This window comes from Diabrotica virgifera, chromosome 6, assembly GCF_917563875.1.
Source record: "Diabrotica virgifera virgifera chromosome 6, PGI_DIABVI_V3a".
In the NCBI taxonomy this organism is placed as follows: domain Eukaryota; kingdom Metazoa; phylum Arthropoda; class Insecta; order Coleoptera; family Chrysomelidae; genus Diabrotica; species Diabrotica virgifera.
The window spans coordinates 146,175,270-146,196,439 of NC_065448.1; the positions used below are offsets into that span (position 1 = coordinate 146,175,270).

The window sequence follows — 21,170 nt, forward strand, 5'->3', positions numbered from 1 at the left end:
GTGTTTGTTCTTCCAGATTGTGTCATTAAGAGATCCCGCCGCTTTACTTGCTTTTGAACTTTGTTGTCATACTTCCTCTTTAACATCTACGTAATTGTTATATCTATTCCCAGATATATAAACCTTGCTTCCTGCTTTATTGTTATGGCTGTTGTATTGAAGATGTGTGTTAATCTTTGGAGATCGTCTTTTGTCTCGGCGATTATTGCGGCGTCGCGTCGTCTGCATAACATAATATTCGGATTTCTTTGTTCCCCATTCTGTAACCATGACCTTTACGTACTACTTCTATTATTTCGTCGATTATTATATTAAAGAGCAATGGGCTTAACGAGTCACCTTGTCTGACTCCGCTTTGTACTGGTATAAACTGTGTTAGTTTTCCATTTATCTTTGCCTGTATTCGATTATGAAAGTAGATGTTTTCGATGGTTTGTATAATACTGATTGGTATGTTTCCTCTATACAGTAAGTGTAAGACGTCTTCGACTTGGATGCGATCGAAAGCCTTTGTCAGGTCTATAAAACATAGATATGCTGGTCTATTGTACTCGATGGCCTTTTCTGTGATTTGTCTCAGTACAAATACGGCGTCTAGGCAGGAGCTTCCGGGTCTTTTTTTTGAAAAATGGCTTTGGCAGAGCCAATTAGCCAGACTTGTTTGTGATTGATTGCAGATTCATAGTCATAAATTTCTTATAAACATAAGTACATTCTACAATATTATTTTTATAGATACATTGGTACAGTGTGTAGCTTTTTTTATTTTGTTTTTTTTTTTTAATTATTTTACTGTTTTTTTAACATATATTTTAATTTGTGCGAAACACTTCTTTTTTTTTTAATGTTTGTTTCTATTTTTTTTTTCTTTTTTTTATGTTTCTTTCTATTTTTTTTTCTTTTTTTTTATTATTTTTTTGTTATTATTTTATTATATGTTTATATATATATATATATATATATATATATATATATATTTTAATTTTTTCAAACCACATTAACATATTATGCCTATTATATTACGTTTACAACTTGTATTTACATAATTTAACATGTTTATAAATGAGATGAAGAATTTCCATATCATTTGTAAATATTAAAGTATTAAGGTTTATTGGGAAAAACATTTTAAATCTTTTAATTCCTTATAAAGGTCGTTTATGTTATTTATGTTTAAATGACATTCTAATATGACATGTGTTAGATCTCCGATTTTGCCACAAGTACAATTGGGAGTATCTGACAAGCCGATTCTATGCATGTAATATGGCGTAAGAGCATGATTGGCTCTCAGCCGATTAATGTTCTTTATAAAATGTCTGTTATATTCTGTGTAAGACCATCTTTTTGAGAATATCCTAGGGTTACAATGAGCAAAATTTGAGCCAGTATTACATTCTCTGTAATGCAATTGCCAATTATTTTTAAGTTTTTGTCTGCTAAAAGTATCAATATCTGAAGCTGGAATTAAATTTTTGTTTATTTTTTCTCCGATTACATAAGCTGATTTAGCAAAATTGTCAACTATTTCATTGCCTTTTATTCCCGAATGACCCTTAATCCAAGCAATTGTTACATTTACTCCTAATTGTGTAATTTCAAACAGAGTTTTAAGTATATTCAATTCAATGTGGTTTATGTGTTTGACTGTTTGAATGTTACTTAATCTGTCCACCACGCTTTTACTGTCAGTAAATATAACATAATTGCTAGTTGGATTCAGTAGTACATACTGAACAGCAAACATTACTTTATCAAACATTATCTTCCGGGTCTGAATCCTTGTTGTTCATCTGATAAAGTTGTTAGTTAATTGATTTTGTTAGTTAGGACTTTTGTGGTTAGCTTAAGTGCGGTGTTCAGTAGACTTATACCTCTATAATTGTTCGGGTCTTCTTTGTCTCCTTTCTTGAACATTGGTATCATTATGCTGTTTCTCCATGTGTCTGGTATCTTGCAGTGCAATATTAATTTTTGTAAAGTTTTGTCATCTCTAGGGTTATACTTTCTACTTCGTATTTTAGAAGCTCGTTGGTTATTCCGTCTGGTCCTGGTGACTTTCTATTTTTAAGTGAATTTATGGCTATCTCTACTTCCTGAAAACTGATTTCTATTTCGTGTCTTGATACTTTTTAAAAAATTCAATTTTCCCTTCGAATAAATTGGCAACAACTGTATCGCAACCAGTAAAGACATGTAAAAATAAAATAAGCTCCAAATGATATGGAGATGGGATGTGATAAAAACTTTTTGAATATACTTCTTTGGCGTTTGGTCGAGCCGGTTTAAGAAAGAAAATTTCAGAATTAGTCTTCTGACACAACGATTTCTTTTTTCTTAGCATTTTCTGCTATTTTTATGGCATTAGTAACAATAGTCATATCTGCATCAGCTGCACATTGTTCGGCGAAACATAGTGTCCTAGCTAAATGACTGTGAGAGGGGTAAAACTGTCGGGTTGCGTGAAGTCAGTCTATACATAAATAAAAGAAGTTTCTAGGAGGACCCACAGATCCTTATGTAGTATACTGTAGTGTGTAGATCCACCCTGGGCGCCAGGTAACTCGAGAACAATCGTGGTTATCATATTCGTGTTCAGCGACCTAAAAAACCAAGGGTAATAACTGTCGACTAATTTATAATAAAACTAACATGAAACACCAGGAGCAGAGGCCCACCCTCGGTGCCAAGGGGCTCGAGGACCATCGCCGTTGACATATTCGTTTTCAGCGACCCCTAAAACCTCCAAGTAAGAAAATTGAACTCATTCCTCTCGATATTTTCCGAGTTACAAATTTCTCATTTTCTATGCACTTTGGAAATGCATTTTCCTTATTCACAAAATGCAATTTTCGTTTTAACACCATGAATTTTGTTCACAAACTTTCCTGGCACTTTCCCGAATCGAATGCAAAAGTTTGCAAACTCAAAAGTTACTGTGGTAAATAGTTAGGTTTAGTGCTTTTTAGTACTTCATTGCCTCGCCTAATAGTGTTATTGGCCGATACACAGAATATTAAAAATTATTTTACCTAAGCTAAATATGTCCACTTTTTGACTGTACACAACTTTTGAAGTTATACTTATTTCGGGAGCTACGTAGAGAGCAGTTCCAACAAATCCCGTTTTACTTTCATCAAAAGTTTCTTCTTTCTCACTTTCTAGAATACTCTTAGAAATTAGATATTCGCTTTGTTTAGATTTTATATTAGTCGTAGCTAGACCGAAATCTCCTATTTTAACATGATCTTCAGAGTCTAAAAAAATGTTCACTGGTTTCAGATCTCGATGAATCATTCCTTGCTGATGAATGTATACCAAACCTAAAATACAAAAAATGTTAATAATATTAATTGATCTTAGTATATATAGTTTGCCTATAAAGTATCCGGAATTTTATAATTTTTCTATTTTTAACAAGGGACTGGACTTCGCTTCCTAGGTTTTCATCCACGTGAATGAATGTTCTATATTTCAACTAATTTGTTGAAATACGAAACTACAAATGCAATTTAACATCTTGTAGAAGTACATATTCGATTTCTTTTTATCAAGACGGATCGAATGATGTACAGTAGGAAAAATGAAAGAATTCCCATGAACGATCATATCAAGCACATATTTTGGATTTGCTGCCTTTTTCTATAAATAACAAACGAGAGAGACAGATTATTAAGTGTTGTCTACAAAGCATAAACGTTATCCAAGACATACGCAGTTACATATTTATAATTGACAGAGTGAAATGGCGATACAATTGTTCAACGTAGTTATATTAATTTAGTAGAAAATTTGAACTCACACTTGACTATTTCTGTACTTCTACTGTCATTCTTAGAAAAACATTCAACATGAGTAGAAATAATGATTGTATAAACTACTATTCGAGTAATCGTGCTGGTCAACTATAATCTGACAGATTCGATTTCTGTCACTTTGACAGTGAAACTGGGTTAGGTTCGGTAGAGTTTATAAATTTTAATAATCAGTCGTATTTACTTGAATAAACTCAGTTCTTTTAAGAGCTGAGATTTTTATATTATATTGTATTTTTGGTTTGGTAAGTATTTATTTAATTAAAATACCTCAATAAAATTTGTAAGTAATCATCTGTCAGTATGGTTCACTTCTGTCTATGAGTTCGCCAAACGTGTACATATTACTCTGACTTTTCAATCATAGTGTATGAAATTACAGATTAGTATATTTTTACATTTATTTGCAGATAATGTCTGGAAAATGATCTGGATACCAAATGGTCTGAATTCATTAAGTTTACTTTTATTTTAAATCACATGCAGCTGACATAAACGACATTTTTTAAATTCCTGTTACTAAATATTTACGCCCACTGGCAACTTTAACATGGAGAAATTCATTATACTATATTTGCTTACTCATTATTTTTGTATTAGTAATCTATATCAAATAATTAATTACGGTAGTAATAGTAACATTTATTACCAATAAATATATATTATCAGAAAAAGAATAACATCGCAAAAATTTCTGACACATTCTTACGTAGCGAAAAATCGTACGGTGGGGTAGTAGTCACATCCGTTTATTTTCAGTATTAACCTCGTTTAGACTTTGTTTTGACTAGACATTTTTGATTTGATTCGTATGCATATCGTCGATGACGCATGGGTATTCTTTCATTTTTCCTACTGTATATCACATTTAAACGATAAATATGTCACTCCAAAACCGAAAGTATTTAGCAACTGAAATTATTTACCCTTACTGTCTTGCCCTTTTTAAGTACTGTTATTTGATACCTTATTTTTTTCTTTTTCTTCTATAATAACGGAGATGTGATTACGGACGGACGGACAGACGGACATGGATAATTCGACGTTTTCACCATTTTTTGATGATGTAGAATGAGTGAAAACAATATATTTCTTTTTGTAACATTATAAGACAAAAATAATGCACGAAGTAGGTTGTGCCTATAGTAGGCTATGACAAAATCGCAAAACAACCTCATCTGTTAAATATTATTAACTGTAAATGGGCTCGAGTTTTCTGAAATAATGTCGTAAATAAGAGAGAAGAGGCGTTAATAGAAATTTGTATAGAAAAGGTGTCAAAAAACTTAAAAACTTAATGCAATTGTTTCAACTCAGAAAAAGTGTAGAATATGAAACGATTAAACAGAATAAAATAGCACATATATGAGGTATAAACCAGTTTCGAGAGACCGCGTAAGATTTGCGGAGATAATTTAAATGCTTTAGTGGCAAGATGACAAAATCCGTGCCTACGGATTCTAATTTTAGGTTACGTTACAAATGAAAGAAATGGATAAAAATAACATTAGTACATTAGGATTATCTGAAATTAGATGGAAGGGATGTGGAAAAACAAGAATTGAACACGACAAAACGGTTATATACTCGGGAAAATGTGGCGAAAAAGACCGACACGAGAGTGGTGTTACATTCATGATTTCAAAAGAAGCAACAAATGCCCTAATAGAATGGGAAGCCATCTCGGATAGAATAATAATGGCTAGATTCAAAGCGAGATATAAAAATCTAATAATTGTTAATGTATATGCACCAACAAATGAAAAAGAACAGGACATAAAAGATGAGTTTTACCAACAGCTACAGACGGCAGACGATAAAATACAAAATAAATATAAAAAAGATATTGTGATGATAATCGGAGATATGAATGCCAAAATAGGAACGAATAATATGATTCAATAAAATTGTGTTTTTACTAGGAAGGTTTTGGGGTAGTTCTGATTTCTTTCATTATATATGGACTTTGGGCTGCTGAATCCGAATAAGAGGTTTGCGGACAAAATTTCTTGCCGGAACATTGAAAAAATCGCGAAAAAAACGAGAAATTTCAGCTTTTTTCCGCTTTTTTGCTCAAATCTCGAAAACTATTAACTTTTAGTAAATGATCTGTTAACAGAAATTAAAGTACTTAAAATTATCTACAAACATCACTATTTACTTTTTTCTCAGACAAACCGTTCGGTCTAAAGTGAAAGTTGAAAATTGCCAATTTTTAACGGTCTCGGCAAAACCTACTTTTTACATTCCAAAACTTTATTTTTTATTAGAATGCTGTCATTTGACAAATTTGTCCTAGTTTTCTGTACAAATAATAAATGTTAGTTCATAGGTATGGTATGTCTCTTGTGACAGCTTCCATGAGTCCATTCCGTCCTAAGAGGCCGGGAATATCTCTGCTTTTCCCTTAGAGCCACAGAAGATCAGGCACATGGAGTCACAGTTTCAGTTGGTGTGAACATTTCCTTCGGATCTGTTATCTTTATTTCTGATAAACCTTGAGGTTTTGTCCTTTTAAAATGAATTAGTTGAACAGCTCCCTGACTTCCATAAACCTCAGGCGCGGGTTTCTTTTTTATCCGAGGAATGGATTGCCTAGGAGCTACTGCATGTTTTGGTACAATACAAGCAATGCCACATATGACGAGAAAAGTGTGGAATTCGTTGATTGTATGTACGTTAAAATAAGCGTTATCGTACACCTGCTGTGTAAAGCACGGCAGGTCAATTTTCTGCGGATCGCCTGCGAATGCTGACACTTCCAGGCGAACAGTTTCTGTATAGGATGAACAAAACCCCAAAGAGGAAACTACATCAACCTATTTTCTTGAGCCGTACTTTTTGTAGAGAAAACGGCCAAACCTGCAAGGAATGGTGAGACCAACTATCTGGGCCTTACCGCCGCCGCTACAAGACTTTGGGCAAGCGCGTTGCTTATCTGGAAGTGTCAGCAATTGACCAGCCGTGCTTTACACAACAGGTGTACGAAAACGCTGATTTTAACCTTTTCTATGCCAGGCCTTAATTTGCATGTTGGTCTCTCAATCCCAAAGGTTTTTTCATGCTTAGAGTCCCATTGCCTTATATATACGTCGCATATAAATAAACAAACAAATGACCAAAACATGTTTTTTAATCAGTTTTTTTTAACCAACTTAAACGTTTTCTTTTCAAAAGTACACATCAGAGAGCAAAACCACTTGAAAAAATGTACCTAACTTAAAAAAAAAATAATGTAATGTAAATTAACATTAAAAGTTTTCTTTTGTGTGGTACTCCTCAAAACATGACACTACGCAAACTCCGAATCCGCATCTTGCACACATGTTTCTCGATTCGCTTCTTTTTTTCTGGTCTTTTCTGTGGCTACAACGTTTCACCTTCTAGCAGCTACCTATAAGCGTTGCCACCAGTGCTACAATATAGCATATATCTAAAATATGTGAACAAATATATACGGCAATAGGTCCGCATGACCTGTCTTAAGGCGGAGATACATATGCGCTCTGCTCGGTGTGCGAGCCGCTCGCGCGCAGCGTATTCGTCAGATTAGTACGTGTTTTCAAGTGACGCACAAACGGCACGCACACGGCGCACCACGATCTGAATTCTGTCGGTTTTTCAACAAACGCTTTGATGGTTCGCAATACGTATTTGGACGGGTTTGCGAGTGGTTTGTTGGTTTTGGCGCGCATGAGTTTAATATTTGTTAGTAATGGAATGGTCGGAATTGTCGGAAGGAAATTGATGTTTACCGTGGAAAATCATTATTGTGGGATCCTCAATAAAGAACCATTTAATTTAAAGAAACAACTTAAATCCGATCTGAACGGAAATAGAAGCTGAAATAAAAAAAATGTACATGCGGACCTTTTTAAAAAATGTTAGTTCATTGTTGTACTAAAAATAACATGTATTAAAAATAAGATTTACTATTTTATTTGGGCATAAGCCACAATTCGAGTTTGAAATCAAGTTTACTTGACCTTTCGACTTTCACTTCGGAAATAGTTATCAATATCAAAAAAACATTCATAAGCAGATATATATCACCGGAAAGCGAAATAGGTAACGCACGACTTGGAGAACCTATAGTTTTCTAACTTCGTGTCTGGTGAAGCAACGCAGTTGAAACAAGCGGATATATTATAATTGTGTCACCGGAAAGCGAAAAAGGTAAGACACAACTTGGAAGACCCAATAGTTTTCTAACTTCGCTTCTGGTGAAGCAACAGAGTTGGAACAAGCAGATATATTATAATTGGGTCACCGGAAAGCCAAAAAGTAACGCACAACTTGGAAGACCCAATAGTTTTCTTACTTCGCTTCTGGTGAAGCAACGGAGTTGGAACAAGCAGATATATTATAATTGGGTCACCGGAAAACGAAAGAGGTAACGCACAACTTGGAAGACCCAATAGTTTTCTAACTTCGCTTCTGGTGAAGCAACGGAGTTGGAACAAGCAGATATATTATAATTGGGTCACCGGAAAGCCAAAAAGGTAACGCACAACTTGGAAGACCCAGTAGTTTTCTAACTTCGCTTCTGGTGAAGCAACGGAGTTGGAACAAGCAGATATATTATAATTGGGTCACCGGAAAGCCAAAAAGGTAACGCACAACTTGGAAGACCCAAGAGTTTTCTAACTTCGCTTCTGGTGAAGCAACTGAGTTGGAACAAGCAGATATATTATAATTATGTCACCGGAAAACGAAAAAGGTAACGCACAACTTGGAAGAGCCTATAGTTTCCTAACTTCGCTTCTGGTGAAGCAACGGAGTTGGAACAAGTAGATATGTTATAATTGTGTCGTCGGAAAGCGAAAAAGGTAACGCACATCTTGGAAGAGCCTATAGTTTCCTAACTTCGCTTCTGGTGAAGCAACTGAGTTGGAACAAGCAGATATATTATAATTGGGTCACCGGAAAGCCAAAAAGGTAACGCACAACTTGGAAGACCCAATAGTTTTCTAACTTCGCTTCTGGTGAAGCAACGGAGTTGGAACAAGCAGATATATTATAATTGGGTCACCGGAAAACGAAAAAGGTAACGCACAACTTGGAAGAGCCTATAGTTTCCTAACTTCGCTTCTGGTGAAGCAACGGAGTTGGAACAAGTAGATATGTTATAATTGTGTCGTCGGAAAGAGAAAAAGGTAACACACATCTTGGAAGAGCCTATAGTTTCCTAACTTCGCTTCTGGTGAAGCAACTGAGTTGGAACAAGCAGATATATTATAATTGGGTCACCGGAAAGCGAAAAAGTTAACACAGGGCTTGGAAGAACCTATAGTTCTCTAATTTCGTTGAAACGAAGCTACGCAGTTGAAACAAGCAGATACATTACAATTGTGTCACCGGAAAACGAAAAAGGTATCGCATGACTTGGAAGTACCTATAGTTCTCTAATTTTGTTTCTGGTTGTAGGAACAAGCAGATATATTATGGTAGGGGAGCAAAATATGCTAAATGTGCAGTCACTCGAGCGCTTTGGGGACCTATTGGGTTGTGATTATTAGGTCCTAAAACCAAAAAAGTTAAGTAAAATTTTCCATTTTAGTGGGGACTTCCCATTTTTTAATTTAATTTTCCATTTCCAACAATCTTTTTCCGATTATAGCGCCATCTATCCATAATTCAAAAAAATGTTTCGAATAAAAGTTGTTTATTTTTATACAAACAATCCAAATCTGCAATAAGAAACGGGGTCTACCATTTAAGATTTTAAAGTAACCCACCACCTCACCTCCGTGGGGGGTCGTGTTTGGAACCATTCGATAGATTTTTCAAAAACATTGATAAAGTGTATTTTGCAGTTTTTCGATATGATGTTTATTTTGCGAAAGATCGCGGGATTTGTATTTAAAATTTTAAATTTACCCCCCACCCCTCTCCGTGGGGGGTCAAGTTTGGTATTTTTCGATAGATTTTTGAAAAATATTGAACACGTAGTTTTTAGTTTTTCAATCTGACGTTCATTTCGCGAAATATTCGCTTTTTTTGTGAAACTTTTTGACTCACCCATTTCCGTACGCCCCGCTCAAATCGTCATATTTTTGAAATATAGACTCTTTTGCATGTACTTAACTTACCTTATCTTAATCTGACAATTATTTCGAATATTTTAAGGATAGATTTTTTTTTCGGGCCCCCTTGAACGAACTCCCCTGTGTTAAGAGCCAATATATGGTGGAGGTACATCTGCAGGGTACCACGTTTCTCCCCATATGATAATCTGACGCGCTCGAGTAACTGCAAAAATCCCCGCTTGGGCTCCCCTACCATTATATTTGTGTTGCCAGGAAGCGAAAAAGGTACTTCCCGAAATGTTCCCAAACTGTGGCTTATTCCACATAAAATAGTAAATTGCATAAGATGACACAAGAAAATAGTTTCAGAACAATACCGAAATAAGATGTAGTAGAAGTGCAGGACAGAGACATGATTATCTACAATTACTAAACGTTCGTTAGTTTCCTCTGGATCGTCAAAATGAAAAATTTTAACGAACAATAACCGCGCCACGAACGCGCGGCGCACACACGGCGCGGAGTTCGCGGCGCGGATATGTATTTCCGCCTTTACGTGCCAACATTTTGAGGCTTTGGGAACAATAATCTAACATTTTCGGGCATATTTCTACGGCATTGGGACACCAATGAGTCTAAAATTTTATAAGCAACGCATATTTTTGGCTTTGGTAAATTGAGACCATAACACCTTGAACGTATATATACGGCGGCTGAGAATACAGACCCACTTTTTCAAAAACGTATATATGCAGCGTTGGGACAGAAAGGGTTAACGTACATACAATCGACGGATACCACACTTTTTACGTCATGGGTGGCATTTATTGTATTGCACCAAAACATGCAATAGCTCCTAACCAATCCATTCCTCGGCTAAAAACTAAACCCGCACCTGAGGTTTATGGAAGTCAGAGAGCTGTTCAACTAATACATTTTGGAAGGACAAAACCTCAAGGTTTATCAGAAATCAAGATCCAAAGGGAATGTTCACACCAACTGAAACTGTGACTCCATCTGTGCCTGATCTTCTGTGGCTCTAAGGGAAAAGCAGAGACATTTTCGGTATTTTAGGATGGAATGAATACATGGAAACTGTGAGAAGAGACATACCATATTCATATTATGAACTAACATTAATTATTTGTACAGAAAACTAGGAGAAATTTATCAAATGACAGCATTCTAATAAAAACTAAAGTTTTGGCATGTAAAAGTGGGTTTTTCCGAGACCGTTAAAAATTGGCAATTTTCAACTTGCACTTTAGACCAAACGGTTCGTCTGAGAAAAAAAGTAAATAGTGATATTTGTAGATAATTTTAAGTACTTTAATTTCTGTTAACAGATCATTTACTAAAAGTTAATACTTTTCGAGATTTGAGCAAAAAAGCGGAAAAATGCTGAAATTTTTCGAGTTTTTCGCGATTATTTCAATGTTCCGGCAAGAAATTTTGTCCGCAAACCTCATATTCGGATTCAGCAGCCCAAAATCCATATATAATGAAAGAAATCAGAACTACCCCAAAACTTTCCCACTAGGGAGCTCGTAGAGTACAAATTCACTGAATCAATAGTGGAAGAGAAACTCTAATGGGGAAAGAAGGATTGGGACAAATTAATGAGAATGGTAACATGTTTATAGATTTCTGCACCCAAAACAGTTTAGTCATAGGTGGAAGGATATTTCAACACAAACGCATATATAAAGTAACATGGACATCCCCCGATGGACAAACACACAATCAGATTGACCACATAACCATAGATAAGACATGGAGGCACTCACTCTTAGATGTTAGAGCAATGAGAGAGGCAGACATAGGGTCCGACCACATTTTGATTAGAGCCAAAATCAAACTCAAACAAGCCAGAAATAAGAAAACGCCAATGGAACAACGAGAAAGATATAACGTTCAGTGGCTCAAAGACGGAAATGAAAGTACTGAAGAATATAAGACCAAGTTAAGAGAATTATATAATAAAACTTACAACACAGAAAATGCCACGATAGAAGAGCTGTGGGATAAATGCAAGTATGTATATACACAAGCAGCAAAAGAAACGATAGGAATACAAAAAAGAAGTAATAAGCCATGGCTATCGAGAAGCACGTGGGAAAAAATAAAAGAAAGGAAACTACTTAAATGTAAAATGCTAAAAAATGATCTAAGAGATAGGGAACAAATGAAGAGAGAAAGATAAAGAAGTTAAAAAAAGTGCGAGAAACGACAAAAGACAATATAACGAAGAACTGTTAATAGAAGCAGAAACAGCAGCAAAAAACAACGACATGGGAACTCTATATAATACGACGAAAAAACTAAGCTCGCGCGGAAAAATGAATGTTGAGCATGTAAAAGACAAAAACGGGAAAATATTGAATAGTTGAGAGATGGATCGAACATTTTAGAGAAGTATATGCCAACAGAATAATAGAACACGAAATGGAAAATGAAGAAATAAAGGAAGAACTAAGCTTCACCGAATTGGAATTCACAAAAAAAGAAGTAAGTAAAGCAATACAACAGCTGAAAAGAGAGAAAGCAGCTGGAATAGATAACATTACCACAGAACTACTGAAAGCAGATAGAGAAACATCGGAAGAAATCCTGTAAGTACTAATAAACAGAATATAGCAGGAGGAGAGTATTCGCAAGTACTTGGAAGGGAAACGAGAAACGACCGTGCGCGAGTCGCGGAGAAATATTGTAACTATCTTAAATAATTCATATTGTCAATTGAAATTGTCAAATTGACGTATATTTCATACCTTCTGTCATTGAAGCAGAAAAATTATATATTGCTCCACAATATTGATATGATATGCAATTATTATATAAAGGTAAATTTAATTAATTGTATTTTGAGTGCAGTACTGCATTTTAATAACTAATTTTATTTACTAGATACAATTGTTCACGTTTTCATAACATAACCTGAATCTTATTTTTTCTTCTTACTATTTTTTTGGATTATGGCCTTGACAATTATCCAGTAACCAGGACTAATACAATTGGCCAATATAATTAAAAGTGCGAATAAAAGTACAGAGCGTAGAAATAGGGGTCGCTTTGCCGAACTTGCACGGTCCCAATACCTGATGATTGGAAAAAAGGTACAATTGTAAAGATACCCAAGAAGGGAGATCAAACGAATTGCAACAATTGGAGAGCAATAACACTACTTTCTACAGTGAGTAAAGTCATGACAAGGATGATACTAGAAAGAATGAAAGAAATTATAGACCAGTTGTTAAGACCAAACCAAGCGGGCTTCAGAAGTAATAAAGCATGCACAGATCATATTAACACATTAAGAAACATTGTAGAACAAACAATAGAATGGCAGAGCAAAATCTATATAAATTTCATTGACTTTAGACAAGCCTTTGACCGGATTAACAGAGAAAAAATGTGGGAAATATTAAAGAGATATGGAATTCCATTAAAATACATAAGAATTATCAAAATGTTCTATGAAAACTATACCGCACAAATCATGCACAATGGGAAACTCACAGAACCAATCAACATAGACAGTGGAGTCAGACAGGTGTGTATTCTATCTCCAACCATATTTTTGATCTTAATCGACTGGGTCATGAAGAAGGCAACGAAAAATAAAACAGGAATTAGATGGAATGCTTTCGGTCAGCTTGAAGATCTAGACTTTGCAGATGATATATGTCTGGTGTCCGAAAAAAGACAGCATATGCAGAAAAAAACAGAAAAGGTGAAAAAAGAAGCAAGAAAAATAGGACTAGAGATTAACACAAGAAAAACCAAACTTATGAAGATAAATACGGAAAGAGAAATGGGTATATTCATTGAAGGAGAAGAAGTAGAAAATGTACAGAAGTTTTGCTATCTGGGAATCATAATTGACGCTAGCGGTGGAATAGAAGAGGAAATTAATGGAAGGATAACTAAAGCCCAAAATGCGTTCTTTATGCTGAAGAAAACATGGGAGTCCAATAAATTAACAACCAAAACCAAAATCAGGATATTTAATACAAATGTAAAGAGCATTTTGCTATATGCAGCAGAAACTTGGAAAATAGAGAAAAAGATTATACAAAAGGTTCAAACATTTGTAAATAGATGCCTTAGACGAATATTGCAAATATATTGGCCAAATCGGATAAGTAACAAGGCACTTTGGAGAAAAACGAATCAAGAGCCGATAGCCAAAACGATAAACAGACGCAAATGGAAGTTTATTGGACACACATTAAGAAAAAATTAAGATGATATAACCAAACAAGCCCTGGATTACCAACCAACTGGAAAAAGAAAACAAGGCAAACCAATGACATCCTGGAAAAGAAATATTACCAGAGAGCTAGAAGACAATGGGTTAACATGGAAAGAAGTGAAAGCCCTGGCCAGAAACAGAGATGAATGGAGGAGGACTGTAGAGGCCCTATGTTCCAAATGGAATCAAGAGGAGTAAAGTAAAGTAAGTAAGTATATCACATTTAAACCGAAAGTAGCAACTGAAATTATTTACCCTTACTGTCTTGCCCTTTTTAAGTACTGTTATTTGACACCTTATTTTTTTCTTTTTCTTCTATAATAACGGAGATGTGATCACGGACGGACGGACAGACGAACATGGATAATTCGACGTTTTCACCATTTTTTGTTGATGTAAAATGAGTGAAAACAATATATTTCTTTTTTGTAACATTATAAGACAAAAATAATGCACGAAGTAGGTTGTGCCTATAGTAGGCTATGGCAAAATCGCAAAACAACCTCATCTGTTAAATATTATTAAGAGGAAACAGTAGCGATCAACAGGTAGTGAAAACGCGTTCCAATATTGCGGCTGTAATTTTGAATATTTTTTCGAGATATTTGGCACACGTATTCGTAATATAATAAAGAATGGCGGTACAGAGCCCAATTTGAAAAATATATTAATATGTGGAAATTACTCTGTAATTAAATACGATATTAAAAAAACGAGCCTGTACCGCCATTAAGAAGAACAAAAAAATACACTTTCTTTAAATAAACTTTTTTATCCGATGCCTAGGTTTTTGAAATACTAAAATTTTTTATTTCATAAGTAGTTCCAAAATGACACAAAATCTAGGCATCGGATAAAAAAGTTTATTTGAATAAAGTGTATTTTTTTGTTCTTCTTAATGGCGGTACAGGCTCGTTTCTTTAATATTGTATTTAATTACAGAGTAATTTCCACATATTAATATATTTTTCAAATTGGGCTCTGTACCGCCATTCTTTATTATATTACGAATACGTGTGCCAAATATCTCGAAAAAATATTCAAAATTATAGCCGCAATCTTGGAACGCGTTTTGGCCACCTGTTGATCGCTACTGTATCACCTTAACTGTAAATGGGCTCGAGTTTTCTGAAATAATGTCGTAAATAAGAGAGAAGAGGCGTTATAGCCCAGTAAATGAACGGGGAATTCGGCGATACCGTGTAATTTTCAGGGGCAACTCCGAATTGCATGAAAATTTGGATTTAGCTTCTACTTACCCTCCACTTCAAAGTTGAAATTGTGCCGTTGGTTGCTTTTACTTGGGGGGTGACAGTCACCCCTTCTCGGGGGGTGAAAAAAACATACGTTCAAGATAAGACCGGAAATTGATAAATTGACCGATTTTAAGCAACTTTTGTTCTATAAAGTTTTTTACCTAAGTCAATACTTTTCGAGTTATTTGCCATTGAAAATGTTGATTTTTCGACAAAAGAACTACGTTTTCAGACGGTTTTTCGCAAATAACTCAAAAAGTAAATATTTTATCGAAAAAAATATCCTTAGCAAAAGTGTAGTTTATAAAAAACCCAAAAAAATGGTGTATCATTAAAGTATATCAATCAAATAAAAACAAAGTTGTAGCTCATGAAAAATACGTTCTTATTCGTCTCATTCCAAATCGAATATTTCAAGGTGAAATCACCGAAAAATTAAGCACTTTTCGGGAAAAACCCATTTAAACTTTTTTAAAGTGTTTATAAAAAGCTTTGTTTTAATTGTTAACAAAAGTTTTAGCAATAAAAATAAGCGAGTTCCGCTCAAAATAAAGTTGGCCCTCTTTTTTTTTGTAAAAAATCATGAAAATCTCGCCGTGTTTAGCTCCCCAAATAAAATTAATCGCTACCGCTTTACAAACAATTTACTTACCTAAATTTTGGATTTCCAAAAATGAAATCGGTTTTTAAAAAATATTTTTATTTCTAAGCTACAATTTCTAATGCATCTGAACTCGACAAGACCAAGAATAATAATAATGAATTTTACAATACAATTATAACGAAACGATCGTAACAAACTTCGTGATCGTGTTGGTTGAGATTCTGCCAGGTCCGGACTTTCGTACCATGTAACTCCTCCATCCTTAAGAGGAAAAAATAACGGAGGTATTTTTGGATTCCAAATTTTGGGGACATCTTTCTTCTAATAGGATTTCGTCAGGAACCTTCTTATTTTTGTAGTATTTTCGGCATCTAGTAGTGACATAGATTATAACGATTAGTATTAGTATATATATGATGACTGAACCGGTGCTGATGATGGGTGTAGTTGGAAAGCCAATTTCTTCTACGGGTGAAAGATTTCTGGTAATTCTGTGAATTTCGTATAGTCCTTCCATATCGATTTTGCTCAAATTGCTTGCTTGATAATTTACCTTTTCAGTCGAGAAATGTTCTAGTTTTGGTAATATGATTTTTCCAGATTGGATACGTGGGTTGTTTGAAAATTTTAAGGTTCCAATCTCTATTTCACATTTTGGTGGGATTTCTATTAACGAAGGTTCTTTTATTTCCAAAAAGGAATTGAACTCACATTTTGAGATTAATTTGACAGTACTGGATGGGATTATTAGATCTGGTTCTCCATAACGTGCTCGATAATGGGTTCTTGCAGATTTATTTCAGTGGCCTAGCATTTCTCTGGGTTACGTCCATCAATTAATTTATAGGTGCAGGTATCTATTTGGGTGTAGTCCTGTTGGCAGTAGTATCTGGTTTCGAGAATGGGACATTCTTCTTTTATCGATAGTGATTTTTCTCCTTTTGCCAAGTAGGGATATAAAGGAATAAATGTTTGATGATTTTGTATTACGGGGTAAACATGGAAAAAGTCGTAATTTTCTTATTTGAATATAGGAACATGGATAGCGAATATAAGCTTGGATATTGGCTTGGATTCATAAAAGGTTACTTGGGTACTGAGAAACAGATAGTATGTTAGCACATTGTTAAATTTTGCGATTTGTTCTTCTTTGTATATATGCGATAAATATGACATCATTTCTGAGATTTCTTGGGTAGATATTATTGAATTGTGAAGAGTATTTAATTTAGAGAAAACGATCGAATTTTCAATATTGTCAATAAATGTTACTAAATTTTGACAATCAAGATTAATTTGGTAAAGGATACTTTGATAAGTTATGTAATTAACTAAAGTGATTATTTTGGTTTCTAATGAATATTTAAATTTTTCAATATTGTCTTGCTATTTTGTTGATTTTGCCACAAGGTTGATAAAGACTGATTAAAATGATTAACAAGCTTTTTGTACAAAGTTGACTGAAGGTTAAGTTCATGAATTACATTTTTCTGATTTAATTGCAAAATATTGATTGCTTTATCGTATCGTTCTCCATCGTCGGCATCTAAAGTTCCAAAAGCCCATTTATTAATTTTGCCTATTCCATCTATTAAACCTTTTTTAGAGCGAATATGCGGATTTAAATTTTCAAATTTTCTTTCAAGAATTTTTATTAAGAATTCGGTTCTTTTTGTCATTTGTTCAGCTAAGTTATGAAAAGATATAGGGTTAGAAGCATTACTTACTATTAAGCTATTCTTAAGGCTATAAAAATGATTAGTTAAACTAGTTATCTGTTTAGTTACTTCTCTTAAATCTAGATAGTGTATAAAAGTATGTTTAGTGTAAATAATTTTACAGGGTCCTAATAATATGGGTAACAAAGGATTTGTTATAGGAGTAATTTTTACATCTTCTCCTTCACATCTGTGTTGAAGTGCCAGGAATATCAGGAGCAAACACGTTGTCCGGATTTTCATTTTCCTGAAAAGATATTTTTGGTTTTATTTTGGATTTTCTGATTATATTTTTATGGTAATTTCCTTTATTAGTTTGTAATATAAGGCCTGAATCTTAAACAATTTCGGTCTTTTTAAATTTGGGTGCCTTTTTATCGCGCAATTTTGTTTTGACGTATGCAACGTCTTGGTTAGAAAGATCTGGAGGGTCGTTTCGAGTTTCATTTAATTTATTAATTATTTTTTCTTTCGTTTCTTCGTTTCTAGTTTTTATTATTTCATATAACTGTTTACTTGCTTTTTTATGATTTTGTACATACTATGATAATATAAGGTTATCGTCCAAGTCAAAAGGATCTGGAGTATTAATATGTCCTTTTATGATTTCAAACGGGGTAAATTTAGTGATGGAATGAATTGAATTATTATAACTTAGAATAGCATGTTTTATTAATTGATTAGGGGTTAATTCTTTATTTTCCTCTCCAAGACAGCGAAAGCATTCTATTAATGTAGAATGAAACCTTTCTACGGGAGAGTTGGAATTACTATTTTTAGAAGTTGTGAAATGTAGTTCTATATGGTGAAGTTTACAAAAATCTTTAAGGTCATTATTTTTGAATTCTGTGCCACAATCGGCGGTAATTTTATATGGTAAACCATGGTGGCTTACAAAGAGAAGTAAATTTTCCACTACAGAGGTGCCATTGACACTAGGTAAAGGGTATGCTTGGGCATATCTCGAAAATGAATCTATGATCGTTAAATATGATTGATTAGAAATTTTAAAGACATCTACATGAATATGTTCAAAGGGTTTTGATGCAGTGGGAGTTAAACTAAATTTTATAATTGGAGGATTTCTATCATATTTATTTTTAAGACAGGTTTCGCAATTATTTATAAATTGTTCGATATCTTCTGCCATTTTTGGCCAATAGTAACGTGATCCTAAGGACATTTTTACTTCATTTATATCACGATGTCCTTTTTTGTGTACATGATAATATTCTAATTTTTCTTTTTGTTCCTGCGTATTTATTAGGTCGGTTAAAAATTTTGTGGAATGTACAAATTTAAAAGCAGAATTTTTAAAATAATTCTGACCATTACTACAAATGTTTCTGGTAAAATATTTTCTCTAAAATACAATGCATAAATCTTTTTGGGGTCTATATATTCTTTTACAAATTTAAAAATACTTTCTTCAATATTTCGTTGGGGTAAAGTAACATAAAATCTATTATTATCAAATATTTTTTCATTTTTGCATTTTATTTTATTTATTTCTCCACCTGTTAATATAATTTGATTTTTATAAGTATTTAAGGCTCTATCAGTTATGGGTATACCTAGAATGGGATTTTCTAAAGAAGTATGGCAGGTTTCTAAATCTGAGTCTTCTGTTTCTGGATTTTCGAAAGGGGGTCGAACTTGTATGTCCGAAATAATATTTATCTTATTTGTTGATCCGTCATTTAGTAAGGAGTCAAGGTCTCCTTCTGAAAGTTGCGGTAAATCGTCTAAGTTGCGTAGTTCATTATTTATTATTTCATTTATGTCGCCTAAATTAACATCCATCGATTCCGTCTCGATAGCATTTAAGTCGGAATCTATTTTAATTCTAGAAAGTGCGTCGGCTACTTTATTATTTTTTCCTTTTAAATATTGGATATTATAATCAAATTCTTCGAGCTTAAGTCTCCACCTTACTAAGCGAGAGTTTGGCTCTTTAAGTGAGAACAACCACTGAAGGGGTTTATGATCAGTTAAAATTTGGAATCTGCGACCGAAGAGATAAGGTCGAAAATATTTGCAACCATATACAATCGCTAATAACTCTTTCTCTATGGTTGAATAATTGATTTCGGCTGAATTTAAAGTACGTGAGGCGTAACATATAGGATGGTTATCTTGCATTAGAACAGAGCCTATTGCGAAATTAGAGGCATCTGTTATTAATTGAAGAGTTTTATTGAAGTCAGGATAAGCTAAAATAGGTTCTGAAGTTAAAAGATTTTTACAAATATTAAAACAGTCTAAGAATTCTTTATTGTGGATAACTTTCTGATTCTTTTTAAACACATGGTCATAGGTTTAGTTATAGCTGCAAAGTTTTTAATAAATTTTCTATAGTATCCTAACAAACCTAAAAATGACTTTATTTCTTTCGGCGTACGAGGGATAGGAAAATTTTTAATAGCTTTAATCTTTTTTGGATTAGGCTTATCTCCCTCTGGGGTCACTATATGCCCTAAAAATTCAACTTCCTTTCTAAGGAATTCGCATTTATCAATTTGTATTTTTAATTGTGCATCTTTTAGTTTTGCAAACACTAATTTTAAATTTTGAATGTGCTCTTAAAGGCTTGTGCTAAAAATAATTATATCGTCCATATATACCATACAGATTTTATTTTGTAAATCTTTTAATATTTCATCCATTACCATTTGGAAGGTGGATGGTGCGTTTTTTAAGCCAAAAGGCATTCTTAAAAATTCGTAGTGTCCATTATTAACACTGAATGCTGTTTTTTCTATGTAGCAGGGGCTCATCTCGATTTGATGAAAACCGCTAGCTAAATCAAGAGTAGTAAAATATTGTGCTCGTCCTAATTTGTCCAATATTTCGGTAATATTGGGTATCGGATATCGATCACTAATGGTTTTATCGTTAAGTTTCCTATAATCTATAACGCAACGAAATTTTTGTTGATTGGAAGAATCGAGTTTCTTCTTTACGATCCAAAGTGGCGATCCCCTGGGACTGCTACTGGGCCTAATAATTCCGTCGTCTAACATTTTGTCAATTTGCTTTTTAATTTCTTCCTTGTGGACATAAGGATATCTGTACGACTTTACATGTACAGGTTCCTCGTCGGTTGTTTTAATAACATGTTTTACTTTTGACGTAAATGTAAGTGGGTCACCGGGTTTCAAAAATATATCTTTATAGTGCGAGCATAATTTAATAATTTCGGATTTTTCTTCCGCGTTCATATGATCCGTTCTACAAGATTTTGTATTTGCATTTTATCTATTTTATGTTTATTTTGTCTATTAGAAAATTCAAATTTATAACATTGATAAACATTAGAATTATATGGATAAGCGTATAGGGGTTTTAATAAAGTTATAGATAACTTTTTATTTGTTTCATTGACAAATTCTACTAAAGCTAAACCATTATTTGCTACAGTTAGCATTTCTGGTACATACATATCACCTAAAATTATCTTATCAATTAATATTTCACCGTTTGGTACGGTCAC

General features: G+C 33.8%; 1 protein-coding gene across 2 annotated transcripts in view; it reads right to left on the minus strand.

Moving 5' to 3' along the window:
• LOC126886909 (eIF-2-alpha kinase GCN2) overlaps positions 1-21,170 on the minus strand; it is a 274,664-nt gene that overhangs the window by 109,374 nt on the left and 144,120 nt on the right. For both annotated transcript variants that reach the window (XM_050654067.1, XM_050654068.1), the window contains one exon: positions 3,033-3,323. In XM_050654067.1, the coding sequence (XP_050510024.1) occupies positions 3,033-3,323 (291 nt within the window). The remainder of the gene's footprint in view (positions 1-3,032; positions 3,324-21,170) is intronic.